At 37.8% G+C, this 16,611-nt stretch overlaps 3 protein-coding genes across 5 annotated transcripts; 2 read left to right on the top strand and 1 right to left on the bottom strand.

Moving 5' to 3' along the window:
• Window positions 1-2: 2 nt before the first annotated feature.
• LOC106747276 (gem-associated protein 5) lies at window positions 3-6,399 on the bottom strand. Of its 2 annotated transcripts, none has more exons than XM_014624648.1 (16): window positions 6,301-6,399; window positions 5,447-5,769; window positions 4,951-5,309; window positions 4,496-4,834; window positions 4,162-4,420; window positions 3,867-4,092; window positions 3,715-3,799; window positions 3,257-3,635; window positions 2,548-2,875; window positions 2,227-2,457; window positions 1,973-2,120; window positions 1,539-1,796; window positions 1,167-1,377; window positions 884-1,093; window positions 415-823; window positions 3-302 (listed from the first exon to the last, which is right to left on the bottom strand). In XM_014624648.1, exons 2-16 carry the CDS (start codon window positions 5,753-5,755, stop codon window positions 25-27), a joined length of 4,029 nt encoding a protein of 1,342 aa, XP_014480134.1. In that variant the 5' UTR covers window positions 5,756-5,769; window positions 6,301-6,399; the 3' UTR covers window positions 3-24. The 2 variants fall into 2 exon arrangements, with proteins under 2 accessions (XP_014480134.1, XP_014480133.1); XM_014624647.1 differs by lacking the exon at window positions 6,301-6,399 and adding an exon at window positions 6,051-6,183.
• A 350-nt stretch (window positions 6,400-6,749) lies between these two features.
• On the top strand, window positions 6,750-11,805 carry LOC106747278 (lipase 3). Of its 2 annotated transcripts, none has more exons than XM_014624653.1 (8): window positions 6,750-6,850; window positions 7,628-7,834; window positions 8,318-8,498; window positions 8,903-9,017; window positions 9,176-9,419; window positions 10,478-10,636; window positions 11,200-11,427; window positions 11,507-11,805. In XM_014624653.1, the coding sequence occupies exons 1-8, from the start codon at window positions 6,776-6,778 to the stop codon at window positions 11,690-11,692; spliced, it is 1,395 nt and encodes a 464-aa protein (XP_014480139.1). In that variant the 5' UTR covers window positions 6,750-6,775; the 3' UTR covers window positions 11,693-11,805. The 2 variants fall into 2 exon arrangements, with proteins under 2 accessions (XP_014480139.1, XP_014480140.1); XM_014624654.1 differs by having other exon boundaries at window positions 6,807-7,030.
• A 563-nt stretch (window positions 11,806-12,368) lies between these two features.
• Window positions 12,369-16,601, top strand: LOC106747273 (serine/threonine-protein phosphatase 5). The gene is made up of 9 exons (XM_014624644.1): window positions 12,369-12,653; window positions 13,049-13,435; window positions 14,544-14,830; window positions 15,000-15,105; window positions 15,180-15,322; window positions 15,405-15,712; window positions 15,795-15,876; window positions 15,976-16,050; window positions 16,270-16,601. Exons 1-8 carry the CDS (start codon window positions 12,560-12,562, stop codon window positions 16,033-16,035), a joined length of 1,467 nt encoding a protein of 488 aa, XP_014480130.1. The 5' UTR covers window positions 12,369-12,559; the 3' UTR covers window positions 16,036-16,050; window positions 16,270-16,601.
• Window positions 16,602-16,611: the final 10 nt, after the last annotated feature.

Consider the following 16,611-nt stretch of genomic DNA (forward strand, 5'->3'; position numbering starts at 1 on the left):
AGATAATTTGTGATACTTCGTCGTTTACAATGAAAAATATGCGTCCAATGTTGTTTCTTCTTCTGTTTTCACTTCACTATCCGTGTTTGCTTCGATATTGCAAGAAGCTGGCAAAACTTGCGTTCGATGCGTATCATCGTGCAACATTTCGTACAAATCCAAAATACGTTTACGAATGATTTGAGGATTCGGCACGCTGACTCTTTCCTCCACAAAATTTCTCTCCTCAAGTTTCAGATTTTTGTACGACTTGTAAAGTTCATCCTCTTCCGTGGTATCGGTAGTATCGTCTACCCTGTTAACTGCAAAATGCAAAATTGAGTTGAAATGACGAGCGAAAGTATATAATGAAACTGTTAGTATCGTGCGTAATCGTCAAAACTGGTGAGAACGTTGCGGAAAGAAATAACTCACGCGAGAGATCCGCGACTCGGTCTCCCAGTTGTTTTATTTTGCAAACGCGTCGCACATAATCTTCCGTTTCCTCGTCGAAGGCATCTTCCAGCAACGTATGCACCAACTTCACAAACTGAGTCTCTTCCTCGATTGATAGACGCTCTAAATCGCTTATTAGCCAATTTATGAGGCCGATGCATAGATAAGCGCGTACGCTCGTCGATACGGGACAATTGCTCTTTGCGTAAATGCTATCTTCATCCGTTGGTTTCCTCATGTCTGACGTAACAAGAATATAAGTAAAAAGACCCTCCGTCTTGTGTTGATACACTTTGCCTAATGCCGTCGCAATATGCCTCAACCGAGTCTCTTTTGCGTCGGACATGGCTGCCAAAGCGATCTGATAACTAGCGTGCAACAATTGCATCTGAAAATATACGTTAATAATAATCATCTTTGTATCGGAAGAAGACTTTCGTTCTCTTACCGTCGCCTGATTATCCGTAACAGTGCGTGTGAGGAGAGCGTTGCTGCGCTGCAAAGCATCGTAATGAGAGCCATCGTGTTTCTCTTTCAGATCTCGCAACATACCATAGTCCGATTTTCCTTCCACCCACTTCCGCATCGTATCGCACAGAGTTTCTCCGTTGCATATGTTCGTTATCGCCTCGTAAGCGTCTATGTATATCTTTAGATGCTGCACACGAGAATATTTCAGTTGTTTACAGGGTTTGTACGACCCCTTTTAAATCGAAATGTACACAACATACCCGAAAGTCCTGAATGTCCCCGATGAGGGAGCGTGCTTTCGAGTAATCGAGCTTCACGAGAGCGTGCATCATCGCATCCTCAACCAAGGACAAGCTGAATTCGACGTCGCCGCATATAAGCGCTAATTGAGACGCTAGTTCTAAGCAGTCTGGATCATTCCGCCGGCTGAGAATCTTGGCCGCTTTCGTGAATTCACCTAATTTTACGTAACTAATGTATTTGACAAACATTAATTTACCATGTAATCTCATGAATTACTTACACATCCGCTTAAGTCCAAATATATACAACATTGAGTCGCGCGCATACTTGCATGTGCTATTTTCTAACAATTACGACTAATAATGAATTAGCGATTATAATGATCTCACCATTGTGCTGCTAATTCCAGCTGACCGGTAGTGGTAGCGTACTGTGCCCAAGATTGCAATACGATCGCTACAGTCGGGTCATTATCGGCAAGCTTAAGTCTGGCGAGTACATACGCTTCCTTGTATAAGCGCGCGTCCAAGTACGCTTTTACGGCTTCGTAGATTTTATGTATACAAAGCAAATACGACACCGCTTTCTCCACGTTGCCCTCCATTATTAACTGGTGCGCATACGCCTCGCACGTTTCCCTCCACGTCCTGCAACAGGTCCGTTTTTTCTTTACGTTCGCATTAGTGTCCACAATAGCTATTTTAAGCCTTAAGAAATTCGACTAATCACAGTTAATTTATTCTCTTCACATTCGATTAGTCAATTTTTTAAAACTTGGAGCTTAAATTCTTATTGTAGACCCCGCTTAAAAAGTACAGCGTACTTTACGGAAAGACTGGTTGAGAGAGATACTAAGAAGTCATTCAGTCGCTTCTCTTTGATTGCACATTCTATGTCTTGTCGCAAACCGTCGCACCACATTTCCATTTCGGTCACGGTATCATTTTTCTGTCTTATGGCGTGTCCAAATTCTATGCGAAAGGACAAATATTTAAATAATAAATGACATTCGCGCACGTGTGACAATATATTACACACAGATAAGTAAAATTTGCTGAAAAGAAAACAAAAACTTACTCTCTTTTGTGATAATTATTTGAAGGTCTTCCTTTCCGGAGAACAATGACAACATCGCGTCGTTCACTCCGTTTTCCGACTTGGAATTTTGCTCTTGATTCTTTCGAATGTCGTTTTTGATGCAATTCAACATAGCATGTTTCATATTCATCGTTTTATTATGTATCGGAAAGTACGACAGCTTTTTCTCTTTCCTCTTTCCTACATCCTTAAGCACTTCCGGCAGAGATTCTATAATTAAATGTCTCGATCATTACGATATCTGATCATACAGTTGCCTGATTATCTGATGTATCTAAAGTATTGTAAGTGCCTAATTACTTGTTTCGACTATTTCAGTATTCGTAGAGGCAGGAGAGTGATTAGCGGGACTCGTCGAATTATTCGTGGCCGATCCATTCTTTGAGTTGGCCGTGGTATCATTCTGTATTTTATACTTTTGTGCCTTGTATTTAGGCTTTTTCTTCTTATCTTCCGAAGGTATTTTCGGCGATTGTTCCGGAGACGTATAATCCCATATACTCAGTGTGAAGTCTGACGAGCCAGTGATGATCAATTGCGGTTTAAGGGGACTCCACATGCAGCACAGCACGGGCCCGCTGTGTCCCACGTAGGTGCCCATCAACTCCTGTTTTTCAACGTTCCACACCTATTTTTAAAAAAAAAACATAGATCTCAGAAATAAAATAAAATGATATAATATCTAAATAAGTATTAATGGCATACATTACTAAATGAGTATTAATGATATACGATTACTATAAATGGATATTAATAGCATATATCTCTACTAAATGGGTCATTTAATATCGTTATCAAATGACTATCACCGTCGGCGAATACGACATTTAGATATATTTGATACTTGTACCGCTCAGCGACGGTAAACTGTATCAAAGTCCACGAACTTGCAAATCTACGAATGTAAATTTTAGCGTAAGCTCGATAAAGTAAATGAGCGCTATCGGATGTCATAATATCTGATTATTTAAATGTGATACCGTGCAATCTACAAGCAAGTACATCCTACCTGTGCGGTGTAATCGTAACTGCCAGACACCAAGTGCCCCGTGACATGTGGACTCCAAGCCAAACACACAACTTTGTCACAGTGCCCGTTTAAGGTCGCTACTAACTTATGCGCATTGCGCTGTTGATTGTTTCCATTCTGAGTAGTAGCAGGTTCGATGATTTCCTCTCGAGTTTCCAATCTCTTCCTCAGGTCGGAGACATCGTAAATCAATATGGTAGGCGAGTCGGAGGCGATCGCCAGGTGGTCTTTCATCGGCGAGTTCCACGTGTCCACCGCTGTACTTTCGGGATGCCACACCAGACAATTCACCGTTTTCTTCGGGAGGTAAATTATGTTGCCGCATTTCTCGAAATATTGATTGTAGAATAAAACCCGTCTAAAAAAATATATATATATACAAACAAGTTCGATATTTAATCACTCACATTGAATCGTTCCTTAAGTGTACAACTTACCCATTTTCCAGTGCGATCGCTAGCACCAAATTATCAGGATTCCACGAAAATTCCGTGCACTCCTCCTTTATTATGGACATGGGTACTGAAATGCATGTCATCACAGTCAATGACACTTGACTCGATACAACGACGAGACACTAACGCCTTACCTTTGTCTGGATTTTTTACATCGTAGACCACCAGTTCTCCTTCCGAACAGGAAAACACACCTAAATCTTCTTTGTTTGGCACAGGCCCCCATTCGAGCTTGTAAATTACATTTCTATGGTATTGCTTAAACAATATTGGTACATTCTTTATTACGTCGATCAAACCAACGCGACCTTCGGAAGTGCCGAAAGTTAATAAACGTTCGTTTTCAGGCTGCCACGCTATCTGTAAAATATTTGTTTGTATCATTTTTTCTTTCCACGTGTAAATGTGCTTCGAGAAATAACGTCTCACCACTCTGAGCTTTCCTTTTATCTTCTGCCAAAACGTAGTGACATCGAAAGTTGTTGCATGAGGCTCGGACAGATTCCACACACGAAGCATCATATCTCCAACGCCAAATGCGATACGCGAAGTATCGACGGGACAAGCCGCCAAGCAATAGATATATCCTCCTTGCGTAGGTATCTTGTATTTCAGTTCGACAGGTTTGTTTTCTCGCTTGCTGCAACATGTGATCCAACGATCTTGCGCCAATGTCCAAATTGTAAGTCTGAAATTTGGTCACATGAGAAGTCAATTACAATATCTATCTTGTACAATTTCACACGTAAGATATATAACTTACTCAGAATTTTCCCTCCAGTTATCGGATACTTCATTATATTTGGGTGTAACGGCTATACAAAACAATCCTCTGTTATGGTACGTATGAAGTAAGTCATACTGCTTGATTTTCCCGCCTTTGTTCGCAGAGAGATTCCAAGAAAGAAGCTCACCCCAGACGGAACTAGTTAAAAGCACATTTGGCTCTGCCCAACATACCGTAGTCCAAGCTCCGACTGTAGCACCGAGTTTGCTTTTGTGCGGCTGAGGCCCAAGCGACTGAGAGATAGCCGGTAGTTTTGGTAAATTTATCATAGACTCACATCTACCATCTCTACCGGCTCTCCAAATAAACACAGATCTGAATATAAGAAAAGATCAATGCGATATAACCGAGCAACATAATTATAGATATTGGTTTGTTATTTTCCATTATAATGTGCATAAAAATCTCATTGATATAATATTTTATCTTACTTGTCTTTAGAGCCTGAAGCTAAGAGAAGATCTCTTGAGCAATCTGTAGATAGCACATTGATATCCAAAGGACACCAAGATAAACTAACTATTTCTTCATCGTGTCCTCTCATTCTGTACAATATCGACCCATTTTTATCAAGATCAACAATGTAAATTAGTCCGCATTTTGCACCTACTGCCACAAGACCAGCCTCATGAGGACAACAAGCCAGACAAGTAGCTGTTAACTTGCCCAGAGGTATCTTCTTAACAGTCTGATATTGTATGTTACAAGACAGTAGATAGCCTTGTGAATTCACTGCACACGCAAGATTGTTATTTTTGACTGACCAATCGACTCCCACAATTGGCTTAGCCTGTATCGATACAAAGAAATCATGTATGAAACAATTAATAACAAAGAAATTCTACTATTTTTTTTAAGAATTTTCTGTTCATGACTGTAGACCGTTATATGACAGGTGATCAACTGTCTCTATCTTTTGTTACTTACATCACTGAAAGAAAATGCTGTGACCAACTCCAATTTATCTATGTTCCAGATTTTAGCTTTATCGTCATCGCCACAAGAAATTATTAACTCTGAACTATCTGGCTCAAATTGCGGACAAAATGCTAACGCAGTTACTCTGTCTGCATGAGCATCTTGAATTGTAAAAAACTCCAAAGCTGGATCATTCTTTTTTTGCTTGGCAATAACAATACAATTTCTGGCACCCCATGCTAAAGTTTTACGCTTCGAATAAACAAGAATATTGCTCAGGTACCAGTTTGGTGAGGGAGGCAGCACAGTTGAATTCATATTGCTGTTGTATTCTGTCAACAAGAACAATTTTTATACAATTTCTGCAAGAAATTATGAAAATTGTATTCTTTTTTTTTATTATGATAAAAAAAATGGTAAAAATACCAAAAAAGATACATTATATACATGACTACACTATAATGTTACAAACATTAAGAAACATTAAGAACAATATTTCTCGAATTAAAATGTTTACAAACATACATTTATAGAAAATAAAATTCCTACAGAAGTTAACCGGTGATTAATATAACAATAGACAAAATCGAGCGTAAATTCCAAAATACTTTACTTTGAAGCAATAACAGAAATCCCATGTGTCCTCACACGTCTCGAATTTTCACAGGTAAAGTGAAAGGTAAATTGTTTCTCCTAAGTGTACTTTTTACCGATACGTATACATATAATTATGTTAACCGTTCGTATAAAATATATAAATATTAAACATCAAAATATTTATCAGAAATACGTTATGAATTTTAATTTTAGACGTTCATAGCTTATTATAAATCCCTGTATTAGTAAATAAACACAATATTTACCTCAAAATAGTAGACTTGTTCTTCTCAGTTGAACCAGTACATCAAAACTTCGATCTTTTTCCTTTCAATGTTGGATTATATACTCGTTTCACTCTAATGACGAAAGGTATAACTAGGCTAAAGCCCGTATCAGATGTATTGGAGATTGAGATTAAATTGAATTTGGCCAATCAGTACAAAGTTTACTAAACTCAAGTTTGGTGAAATTTAGCGAACTTTGCACTGATTGGTTAAATTTCAATTCAATCTTAATCTCCAATCCGTAGTCTGATACGGGTATTATGCGACTGTTTGATACGCCCTCTACATTCACTTTTGGATGTTGAACTATTTCACTACGTCCACTTTCTGGTAGTGCCGATAATGTCTTCATTTAATCGATCGGTTTGCTTAACTCGCATTGGTGAGCCTCAATTCGGCAAATCGACCAATACGATTAAACATTGTGGACGCGGCCTACGCTCGCGATCGTTAAATGAAACCTACCCCTAATACACTCATTACGCAGTATTCACACTATAATGACATCCGAGAGGAAGTGAGAACTAGTGTAAGCTAATACAGCCAGTGCAGCAATAGAAAACAGATCCTTATTATGGACACCGTTTAAAGCGAGATAAGGATTCCAGCTCTAAATTTAAGTTCCGAGAAAAACCATTTTTAATCATCATTATTTTTGCCGAAGTAAAAACTCATCGAATTTCACCTCTGGCCGAGAAAAATAATCAATGTAATTATTTCTTGTAATTTGTAATTTAATGTTTATTGTGTATATAACGAAATATAGTTTACGTGTGTCGAAAGAGAAATATCGAACGAACATACTTTCGTCGAGTTTTGAGACGAGGCAGTCCGTATCGAACACTAACGTAAATCGTAAAATTGAAGTGAAACGGATAATAACGGAAATGGGAAGCGGATATAGAGAGCTTGGTGGTGAGGGGAAGCGGCTTATCTCTGGAATACGAAGAGCGCGCAAACTCGAGACAAACGCGGATCTGATTCTTGCTAAAAATATCGGACTATGGAACACGCGCGTGTGCGCAATCGCCCGTGCATTGATGTTTTGTGCGACTCGCATATTTATTTATATGACCTATCTCAAAGTGACTAATGTGATGATATCTTTTCTCCTTCTCCTCTCTTCCTCTCTCACTCTCTCTCTCTCTCTTTTGCTCCTTCTCGGATTGATATGAGTAATCGTTAGCGCAGACACTTATATTAATATACAAGAGAGAGAGAGATACGAGTGTTAGCCGGCCATATTTTCTCGCGCTCGTTACTTTCCTCCTCGTCTTTACCGGTGATCATACTTTGTCGGAAACAGCTCGCTAAAGATTGGCCGTTCACAAAGGACCCGACGATGCGGCTGACGGTCGCGTGTTTGTCATTGCTTCACGGATTCCTCGGTGTCGTTGCGACGCTCGAGAATCTACCGCAGCAGAATCTCTCGCTGGAAATGTTTATGAAAATGTTGTGGTCGAACAAGGAGCCTTCGGTCGTCGTTGATAATCCCGACGTCGTTCTCAACACGGTAATCCTCAAAACTGACATCTTACATTCTAAACTCGAAGATTTCGGTTGTTTTTTTAAAATACGAATGTTTCTAATAGTTTTTTGTAGATATATACACTTTTTCTTTTTGTATCAGACTTTTTCTCACAGCGCAATCTTACGGATAAGTTCAAACGCACATTCCTTCTTCTTGATCTCGGACATTTCTGTAAAAATGTTATCAAATAACGTTCTATCATTTTAAAAACATATCCGCAACGGATTCCATTCGATAGATTGATAGTGGACCGAAATTTTTTTTACCTGCCGCGTTCTTCTCTTCCCTCTCGAGTTACATGTTTCTCATGATTGTTGGTTAAGCGGGAAAACGGCAATGTATTTGAAGCATAAGCATTGACATTTTGACATTTTGTATACGCCAGTAGAGAATTGTGTAAAGAGCGCGATTTGTAACACACGAGAGTACGATTCACGGGTGTTTTAATTAGGCGCCTTTTTTCAGCTGGAAATGATAAGAAAAGAAGGCTACCCTGCAGAGGCTCACGTTATACCGACGGAAGACGGCTATCTCTTAACATTGCATCGCATCCCAGGTGATAAGGATTCCCCAACTGTCTTTTTGCAGCACGGTTTATTAGGCAGCTCTGTCGATTGGGTTATCCCCGGCAAGGATAAAGGACTCGGTAAGATCTTTTAATTAACTTTCCAAAATTAAAAATATAATGAATGAGAAAATCTCATAGATCTAATTTTATAATATATTGTATTACTATATATAATATAATATATATTTTATATATTATATATATATAATTTTATATAATTATATTATGCAATTTTTATATTATGTATAAAGATATATTTTAATGTAAATTAATGGAATATAAATTATTATTTAACTTAACTTACTCGGCAAAGTGTAACACACGCATTACATAACAGTTACGTTGTTGAATAGGAAATTATAACTAACAGTTTATAATTGCAATTTGGTGTTTGTTGGGTAAATTATTATTAAAATATTAGCAGAACACATAAATTACTTAAGGAATACGTTAATATTTTGGTTTCTTTTTCTATTCTTCAGCTTATATATTAGCCGACCAGGGATATGATGTATGGTTGGGCAATTTTCGTGGCAATACCTATTCGAGAGCACACATTAATTTGCCGACATCGGACTCGAGGTTTTGGAATTTCAGGTATTCACATGAAAAGTCGCGATAATGCGCTGAGATGTGGTTACAGCAATATTTGCGATAATTGTTGAGCTGCGAATCTTTATGCATCTTACTTTCCAGTTCTGAATAATGAATTTATTATTTTCACGTAATGACATTTCGATCGAATTCTCCGTCAGCTATCACGAAATGGGCATCTATGATATACCCGCAGCGATCTCGTACATTACGAATATGAGATTTCAACCGTTACACGCGTACATCGGCCACTCGATGGGCACAACAGCTTTTTACGTTATGGCAACAGAATGTCCGCAAATCACGGAAATGGTAGAAGTGATGATTAGCCTCGCACCAGTGGCTTTTATACAACATATAAAAAGCCCGGTGCGAATTCTCGCACCTTTCAGTAAGGACTACGAGGTGACGTAAAATGCAAGAGTCTTGCTAGAAAATAATCAAATTATATAATTCACAGCAAAACAAGAGTAGTGTAAAGCAACATGTTCGAAATAACCCAGATAGACATATTTTGATATATTGTCTGCATCGTGACTAGCATAAGTACATTGAAATACACCTGGTGAAAAAATGTCTCAGAATTTTTCATATTATTTCTCAGTATTTCTATGAAAATTTTAACATTTTCTTAGAATCTTTCAGATTTTTTATACGAATTGGAACGTTTATCAGAAAAAGTCAGGCAAAAAGTTGAAAAATTCGAAATATTTCCGAGTATTATAACTTAATATATTTCTTCCGAACACTCCGAACTCAAAATTTCATAAGATTAAAAATTAATCAATTACGATGTGTTATCAAAATATAATTTTTCCGTGAGATACGCGCTTCGCAGTTCCACAATTGTATTTGTAAGAAGACAACATTTTTATAAACCTTACAATTAATTAATTTTAAATCTTATAAAATTATCATTATAACGTTTTCTTTCACTTTGCCATTTGGAAAACTGTGAAACGACGGAATTATTATAATAATAAAAAGTCAATACTTTGATTAAAATGATGATGTAAAAAATGAGTATTTCTTAAAACAAGCATATTTTAAATATTGTTGTGTTGTTGTAATCACGGAACATATATTCAATCTTTCCACACCATATACAATATTTCTGTCTATCTGGGAGTATCCTCTACTATAATTTTCTTTAAATTAATATCAAAATTATCTGAACTTAACGTTATGGTATCTAGTACGAGATTCTCAAACAACACACATTTCCGAAAAATGCCTTAAAGATATCCAAAAGTCATCTTATATTTCCTCAGACCTTTTTCAGACGTCTTTAGGACATCTTTTAGAAATTTGTGCTGTCTAGGTTCATAGATTTATTCGTAGACAATCGTCGCTTTTGAATCGAGCGTGCTCGTTCATTTTCAATTGTGTTCTCTCGAAAAGACGCGGACAGTTTGACGGTAAATAAATGGCTGCATCGCAAATGAGATCTCCGATAATTGCAGATAATCGCACACTTTTTGGGCGAGGATCAATTTCTGCCGCAGAACGAGTTTCTGCGCCTTTTGTCGAAGTTCGCCTGCGACATTGACATTTTCGAGGAGAAGATCTGCGCCAACGTGTTGTTTCTGATCTGCGGTTTCGACAAGGAACAATTCAATTACGTAAGTGACTCGGTGAGAGCGCACGATGAGATGCGGTCGTCGCACTTCGCAAAGTATTTCGGCAGTTCATCGTCATGTCATCCCCATGCGTGTCTCCTATAAGCGCGTAATATTTCTAGAATATTATAAAAATGTTCTTAGAATATTAAAAAATAATAATAATATAGGAAAAATATATAAATAAGAAAAGATTTTTATTATTACTATTTTTTAATATTATAAATATATATATATATATATATATATATTTATATTTATATATAATTTTCTTCTAGTATAAAACGACTTTCGACTTTCGACTTTATTAATATAATGAAACAATTAGTATTGCAATATATTTGAAATAAAAAATTATACATATTATATATACACACACACATAAAAAGTTGAATATTTAAAAAATATACAATATTACAATAGCATTGAATAATATTATTTTTAAAATATTATTAGGAATGGACGTATAACCATTTATTAATATTCAAGAAATCTTACTTAACATTAAATAATATTACGCGTTTACAGAGCCACATCAAAATTTTATTCCACGTGTTGTTCCGCAGACTTTATTGCCGACGATCCTGAATCACACTCCTGCTGGCACATCCACCAAGACGTTCGTTCACCTGAGCCAGGGGATTCTGTCAGGCAAGTTTCGCCCGTACGACTACGGCGGTCAGAAGAACCAGGAGATCTACAACGCCACGCAGCCGCCGGACTATGATTTCACGAATGTCACCGTACCGATCGCGTTATTTTACTCCGACAATGACTGGTTCGTCGACAACTCGGTAAGCGCAGAATCGCGGGTAACGAGAGATCGATCGCGCGACTACTCATGAAAACAATCCGTGCGAATGTTTGTTTAAGGACGTGAAGAGGCTTTACGGTATGCTGGATAATGTAGTAGACGTGTACAGAGTGCCGTATCCCAAGTTCAATCACTTGGACTTCATATGGGGCAAGGACGCTCCCCAGCTTGTTTACAAGAGACTGCTACAAGTCATCTCGAAATCTTACTTTGATGGATACGAGAAAATCCGAACATCGCTCTGAATTACGTGAAAACAATATTTCTGATAGCGTATGCAAATAATTAAGGTTAAATGTTAATTATAGAAAACCAGGTGCGTGTATGTTTTTTGCATAAATAAAACCTTTTCATCGTAGATTAGATCTTTGTGAAATAATAACAAAACAGTCTATTATGAGAAAATATCGACTGTTTTGTGCTCAGAATTCCGTACAAAAAAGAAGCAATAGTGCTCAGAAAGAGGCGTCAAATTTTTGCTGACATTTTTCTTCTCTTTATTGTAAGCAGTTCGGGCGTATGTAATGTGTATATATGACTATATATAATTATATATGTCCACAACGAAAAAATACTGTTGTTTACAAATTATATGCAAATACAGTAAATGCTTCCGACAGCACATGATATCGACATTTAATTGAATGACATAACACCATTTCTTTTTGTATATGATCGTATATGTAACCACATATATGGATAAAATTCACATATGTTTTTATATATAATCATATATAATAATTTTTTCCCGGGCTTCTCTATCTACTTTTAGCCGTTAACGCGTCACTTTATTAGCTTCCCGATAGTTTCCCGAACGCAGCCCCGGTATCTTCTTGAGAATCATGAGAGATACTTCGCGGCAATTTCGAAGGAAATCGATGTGTTGGCGTACAATCGATCGATCGATAGCGCGCTCGAGCAATCGAATCGACCGCGCGATAGTTCACGGCGGCGGTACGGGGAGCTTCGTCGGGCACATTTTCATGGTCGAGGAAGGAGCAGCGAGCGCATTTTGATGCGTGATCCTTCGTTGTCGGGCTGACTTGCGTTCGCGTCGACTTGCCTGAAGTGTGGTTTGACGGGCGACTCGACACGGTGCGTGAGTGGCGAGGATGAGCGAGAACGCGGAAATCCCGGCCGCGCCGCAGGCCGAAGATCTGGCCAGGGCGGAGATGTACAAGGAAGAGGCGAACGAGTATTTCAAGAGTACGTTCACGTGGAGCTCGACGTGACGCAACACGACACGCTCCCCCGGGATACGATTGATCCGAGACATGGTCACGTGCGAGTTAACCAAACTTCCGTTCCGGACGTGTTCGCGCGATTATAATGAAAATAAATGACGGCGACGACAAAGAGGAGCGCGATTCTTCTCACTAATTGCCGGGGAATCTCGATGCTTCCTCCGCGCTGCTTTGCGCGATATATTCGCTTCAACTCTGAGTCTTTCTTTGTTGTGCGCGAAAGGGGAGAACAGTCGCGTAACGACGTTACAATGAACGCGATCTCGGATGATAATTCCGTATTATTGATGAGAGAACGAGTAGCCGCATCTCTGTACAACAACTGTGATCCATTTTCTTTTTCCCATTTCCTTTCAGATCAAGTGTACGACAAAGCTATCGAACTGTATACCAAAGCCATAGAATTAAATCCGTCGATAGCCGTGTACTATGGCAATAGAAGTATTTCCTACCTGAGGACTGAATGTTTCGGTTACGCGTTGACAGACGCGTCCAAAGCCATCGAGTTGGATAGAAATTATATAAAGGGTTATTATCGCAGAGCCGCTGCTTATATGTCACTGGGCAAGTTCAAGCTGGCGCTTACGGATTACAGAACCGTTATGAGAGCTAAGCCAAATGACAAGGATGCCATGGCGAGATTTACGGAATGCTCCAAGATGGTCAAAATGTTAGCATTTCAAAAGGCTATCTCGGTAGAAGAAAAAAAAAATATAGCCGACATGATCAATCTAGAAGCCATGGGTGAGTATTTCGTAGTAAGCTGCATGGAATTTCAAGCTTTATGACTGTTCTTTTTAGTTAAACTCGCTGTATTAGTTCATGAAATTTACACACACATTGAAGCGTATGTATGAGATTCTAACTTGTGTACATTTTTTTAACTAATGCAGTCAGTTTAAAGCTAAAAAGAGCAGACCATTTGTGTGCATTACCATAATATTAGCTTGTGATTCTTGAATATTCATAAATTCTTGATATCTGTAAGAAGCAGTCAACAAATTTTTTATGTTAAGGTATAAATAATGAATATAATGAATATTACGTGATAAGATATCAAGATACATGTATCTGATACATAAATATTTGTAAGTGATAGATAATTTTGAAATTGAAAATATTAATGATAGAGGTCGCATTAATCGAAGGTCACAGTATATTTTGCATTGTGTAAGCTTTTATACTATTATAACTCGAGTTACTTTTCTGATTTTTTATCTTAATATACACACACACACATATATATATATGTATAAGGCTGAAAATTCTATAATTTTTTATCTAAAGAGTGATAAGGCATATATGATATCGATCGTTTTAATAGAAAATATTAATAAAAGATAGGTATGTGAGTGATTCACCTTCTTTCTTTGTAGTAGTAGGCAGACATGGTAATGATCCACTGTTTTTCGCTTTTCTTCATTATTTTCAAATGTCTCTCACCGTTTCTTACTTTAATATTTGAAAAAACAAAAACGAGGAATTCAATTTCTTTTGTGAAATGTTTTATTGTATCTGAATATACGCTTAAAACTGAGTTTAAAACAAATTTTAAATCTTGTATAACTCTTTTGTTCCCCAAAATTCAAGTTTTGCTCTTCATTGACTTTGACTATAAGATCAGTGTTTTTAATCTGTCAGAGAAATGCCGTGAAAAATAAACAATTTAATTTTTAACATACAAATCATTTTGGAAAAGACTCACCTTTTACTCATTTCTTTTAAACCCGACTCATTATTTTCTTTCTTTTTCAAGAATGGGACTCATTTTTTTGACATTTAAACTGCTCCCATGTCTGATAGAAGGTCATAAAGTCATGATACATCTGTTCAAGTTATATTATTTTTATAGCCATTGAGGATGAATACACAGGGCCTAAATTGGTCGATGGAAAAGTCACATTACAATTTATGCAAGAATTATTAGAATGGTATAGAAAACAAAATAAACTGCATCGTAAATATGCTTACAAGATCCTGTTGGACGTTAAATCATGGTTCATGGCACAACCTAGTTTAGTGGACATCACAATTCCTGAAGATAGCAAATTCACTATTTGCGGTGATATACACGGACAATATTATGACTTGCTTAATATATTTAAGTTAAATGGATTGCCATCAGAAACTAATCCATATGTATCCTTTGTGAGAACGAAATGAATGTAAGGTAATGCAGACCGCGTTACATCAATTTATAGACTTCAAAGTCCAAGTAATATCTCGCACAGTATGTGCGAGTAATGTTATACAGAAATGCGTATCACACGGGAATTCCTCAGGAATATATTCCTTAACAGCTACACAGTTATTTAATGGAGATTTTGTAGATAGAGGCTCTTTCTCTGTAGAATGCATATTCACTTTATTTGGTTTTAAGTTATTATACCCTAATCACTTTTTCATGTCAAGAGGTAAGCGATCTCCGCTTCTCGACATTTTTGTATTCGAATCTAGTATCACTAATGACACGAATCACGTGTTCAAGGCAATCATGAATCAGCAACGATGAATCAAATGTATGGATTTGATGGTGAAGTCAAAGCTAAATATTCAACCCAGATGGCGGAATTGTTTACAGAAGTATATAACTGGCTTCCTCTTGCACACTGTCTTAACAATAAAATACTCGTAAGTACCGCAAATCTTGACGAAAATCTTTGTGAACATTGCGATCTGCGTGTCCAACTGTAATCGAATTGCTACCTACCAGGTGATGCATGGCGGCTTGTTCTCGCGGGACGACGTTACATTGCAAGAGATCAGGGAAATCGATCGAAACAGGCAACCACCTGACGAGGGACTGATGTGCGAACTGTTGTGGTCAGATCCGCAGCCGCAAATAGGCAGAGCACCCAGCAAGCGAGGCGTAGGCGTTCAGTTCGGGCCTGACGTCACGCAAAATTTCCTCACGACGAATTCCCTCGATTATATCGTGAGGAGTCACGAGGTCAAGAATGACGGTTTCGAGGTCGGGCATGATGGGAAATGTATTACAGTATTCTCCGCTCCGAATTACTGGTACGATGCATCGACCGAACTGTTGACGTCACGTTGTTTCGTCGCGACACAGCTTTGTTATTATTATTTTCGTCATTTTCAGCGATACCATGGGTAACCGAGGTGCCTTTATCACACTTAACGGTAAAGACATGAAACCTTACTTCACGTCGTACGACGCAATGGTGCGTATCTTGTATAACTTTCCGATTGAAAAGCTCGTCTCGACGTGGATTTATGTAGACCACGTAAAAATGATTACACTGTGTTACACTCTGTTACAGCCTCATCCAAACGTAAGGCCGATGGCTTACGCCAACTCTCTACTAAAGTTCATGTGCTAGTGGAATACTCCCTAGGTATTATTGATAAATAACAATAACTGAACATATATATATATATATATGTATATGTATGTATGTATGTGTGTGTGTATATATATATATATATATATATATATATATATATATAAGTAACCCATTCAAAGTGTGCGTAATAATATATTTGATACCGAAATATGGAGAAGGTAAGAGACACTTTAGGCTTCTCCGTAACAATAATTACTGTATTCTTTCTAGGAACACAATGAATTTCCTGTATTATATAAAGTGCATGCGACGAATGCATAATATTGATGGGTACAAAAGCGAGAAAGGTTTGCTTATTTTTACAACAGGCAAACAGTTTTACCGAGTTTTCTTATCTATGATAAGAAAAACGACTCATCAGACATCAACTAGCAACTTTGTGTTCGTTTGTAATAAAATAACGCGAAAAAAACGTTTCTATTTTGTACCCTCAATCTGCAACCACCTTGCTCGTTAAAGACGTATCCGTGCGCGCACACACACACACACGCGCGCGCGCGCGCGCACGCACACACACACACACACACACACACACACACACACACACACACA

This window comes from Dinoponera quadriceps, unplaced genomic scaffold (assembly GCF_001313825.1).
Source record: "Dinoponera quadriceps isolate SergipeBrazil2010 unplaced genomic scaffold, ASM131382v1 scaffold2346, whole genome shotgun sequence".
In the NCBI taxonomy this organism is placed as follows: domain Eukaryota; kingdom Metazoa; phylum Arthropoda; class Insecta; order Hymenoptera; family Formicidae; genus Dinoponera; species Dinoponera quadriceps.

What these genes read in the sequence shown, in the direction of transcription:
- LOC106747276 (XM_014624647.1), bottom strand. Translation starts at nt 6,075, where the DNA reads ATGGGATTTCTGTTATTGCTTCAAA. An exon ending in ATTTCTGTTATTGCTTCAAA is followed by an intron (nt 5,770 to 6,050) that starts GTAAAGTATTTT and finishes TCTTGTTGACAG; the next exon opens with AATACAACAGCAATATGAAT. An exon ending in GCGATCGCACTGGAAAATGG is followed by an intron (nt 3,636 to 3,714) that starts GTAAGTTGTACA and finishes ATATTTTTTTAG; the next exon opens with ACGGGTTTTATTCTACAATC.
- LOC106747278 (XM_014624653.1), top strand. Translation starts at nt 6,776, where the DNA reads ATGAAACCTACCCCTAATACACTCATTACGCAGTATTCACACTATAAT. An exon ending in GAGAGGAAGTGAGAACTAGT is followed by an intron (nt 6,851 to 7,627) that starts GTAAGCTAATAC and finishes TGTCGGAAACAG; the next exon opens with CTCGCTAAAGATTGGCCGTT. An exon ending in CTTTCAGTAAGGACTACGAG is followed by an intron (nt 9,420 to 10,477) that starts GTGACGTAAAAT and finishes CGATAATTGCAG; the next exon opens with ATAATCGCACACTTTTTGGG.
- LOC106747273 (XM_014624644.1), top strand. Translation starts at nt 12,560, where the DNA reads ATGAGCGAGAACGCGGAAATCCCGGCCGCGCCGCAGGCCGAAGATCTG. An exon ending in TCACTTTTTCATGTCAAGAG is followed by an intron (nt 15,106 to 15,179) that starts GTAAGCGATCTC and finishes CACGTGTTCAAG; the next exon opens with GCAATCATGAATCAGCAACG. An exon ending in GTCTTAACAATAAAATACTC is followed by an intron (nt 15,323 to 15,404) that starts GTAAGTACCGCA and finishes GCTACCTACCAG; the next exon opens with GTGATGCATGGCGGCTTGTT.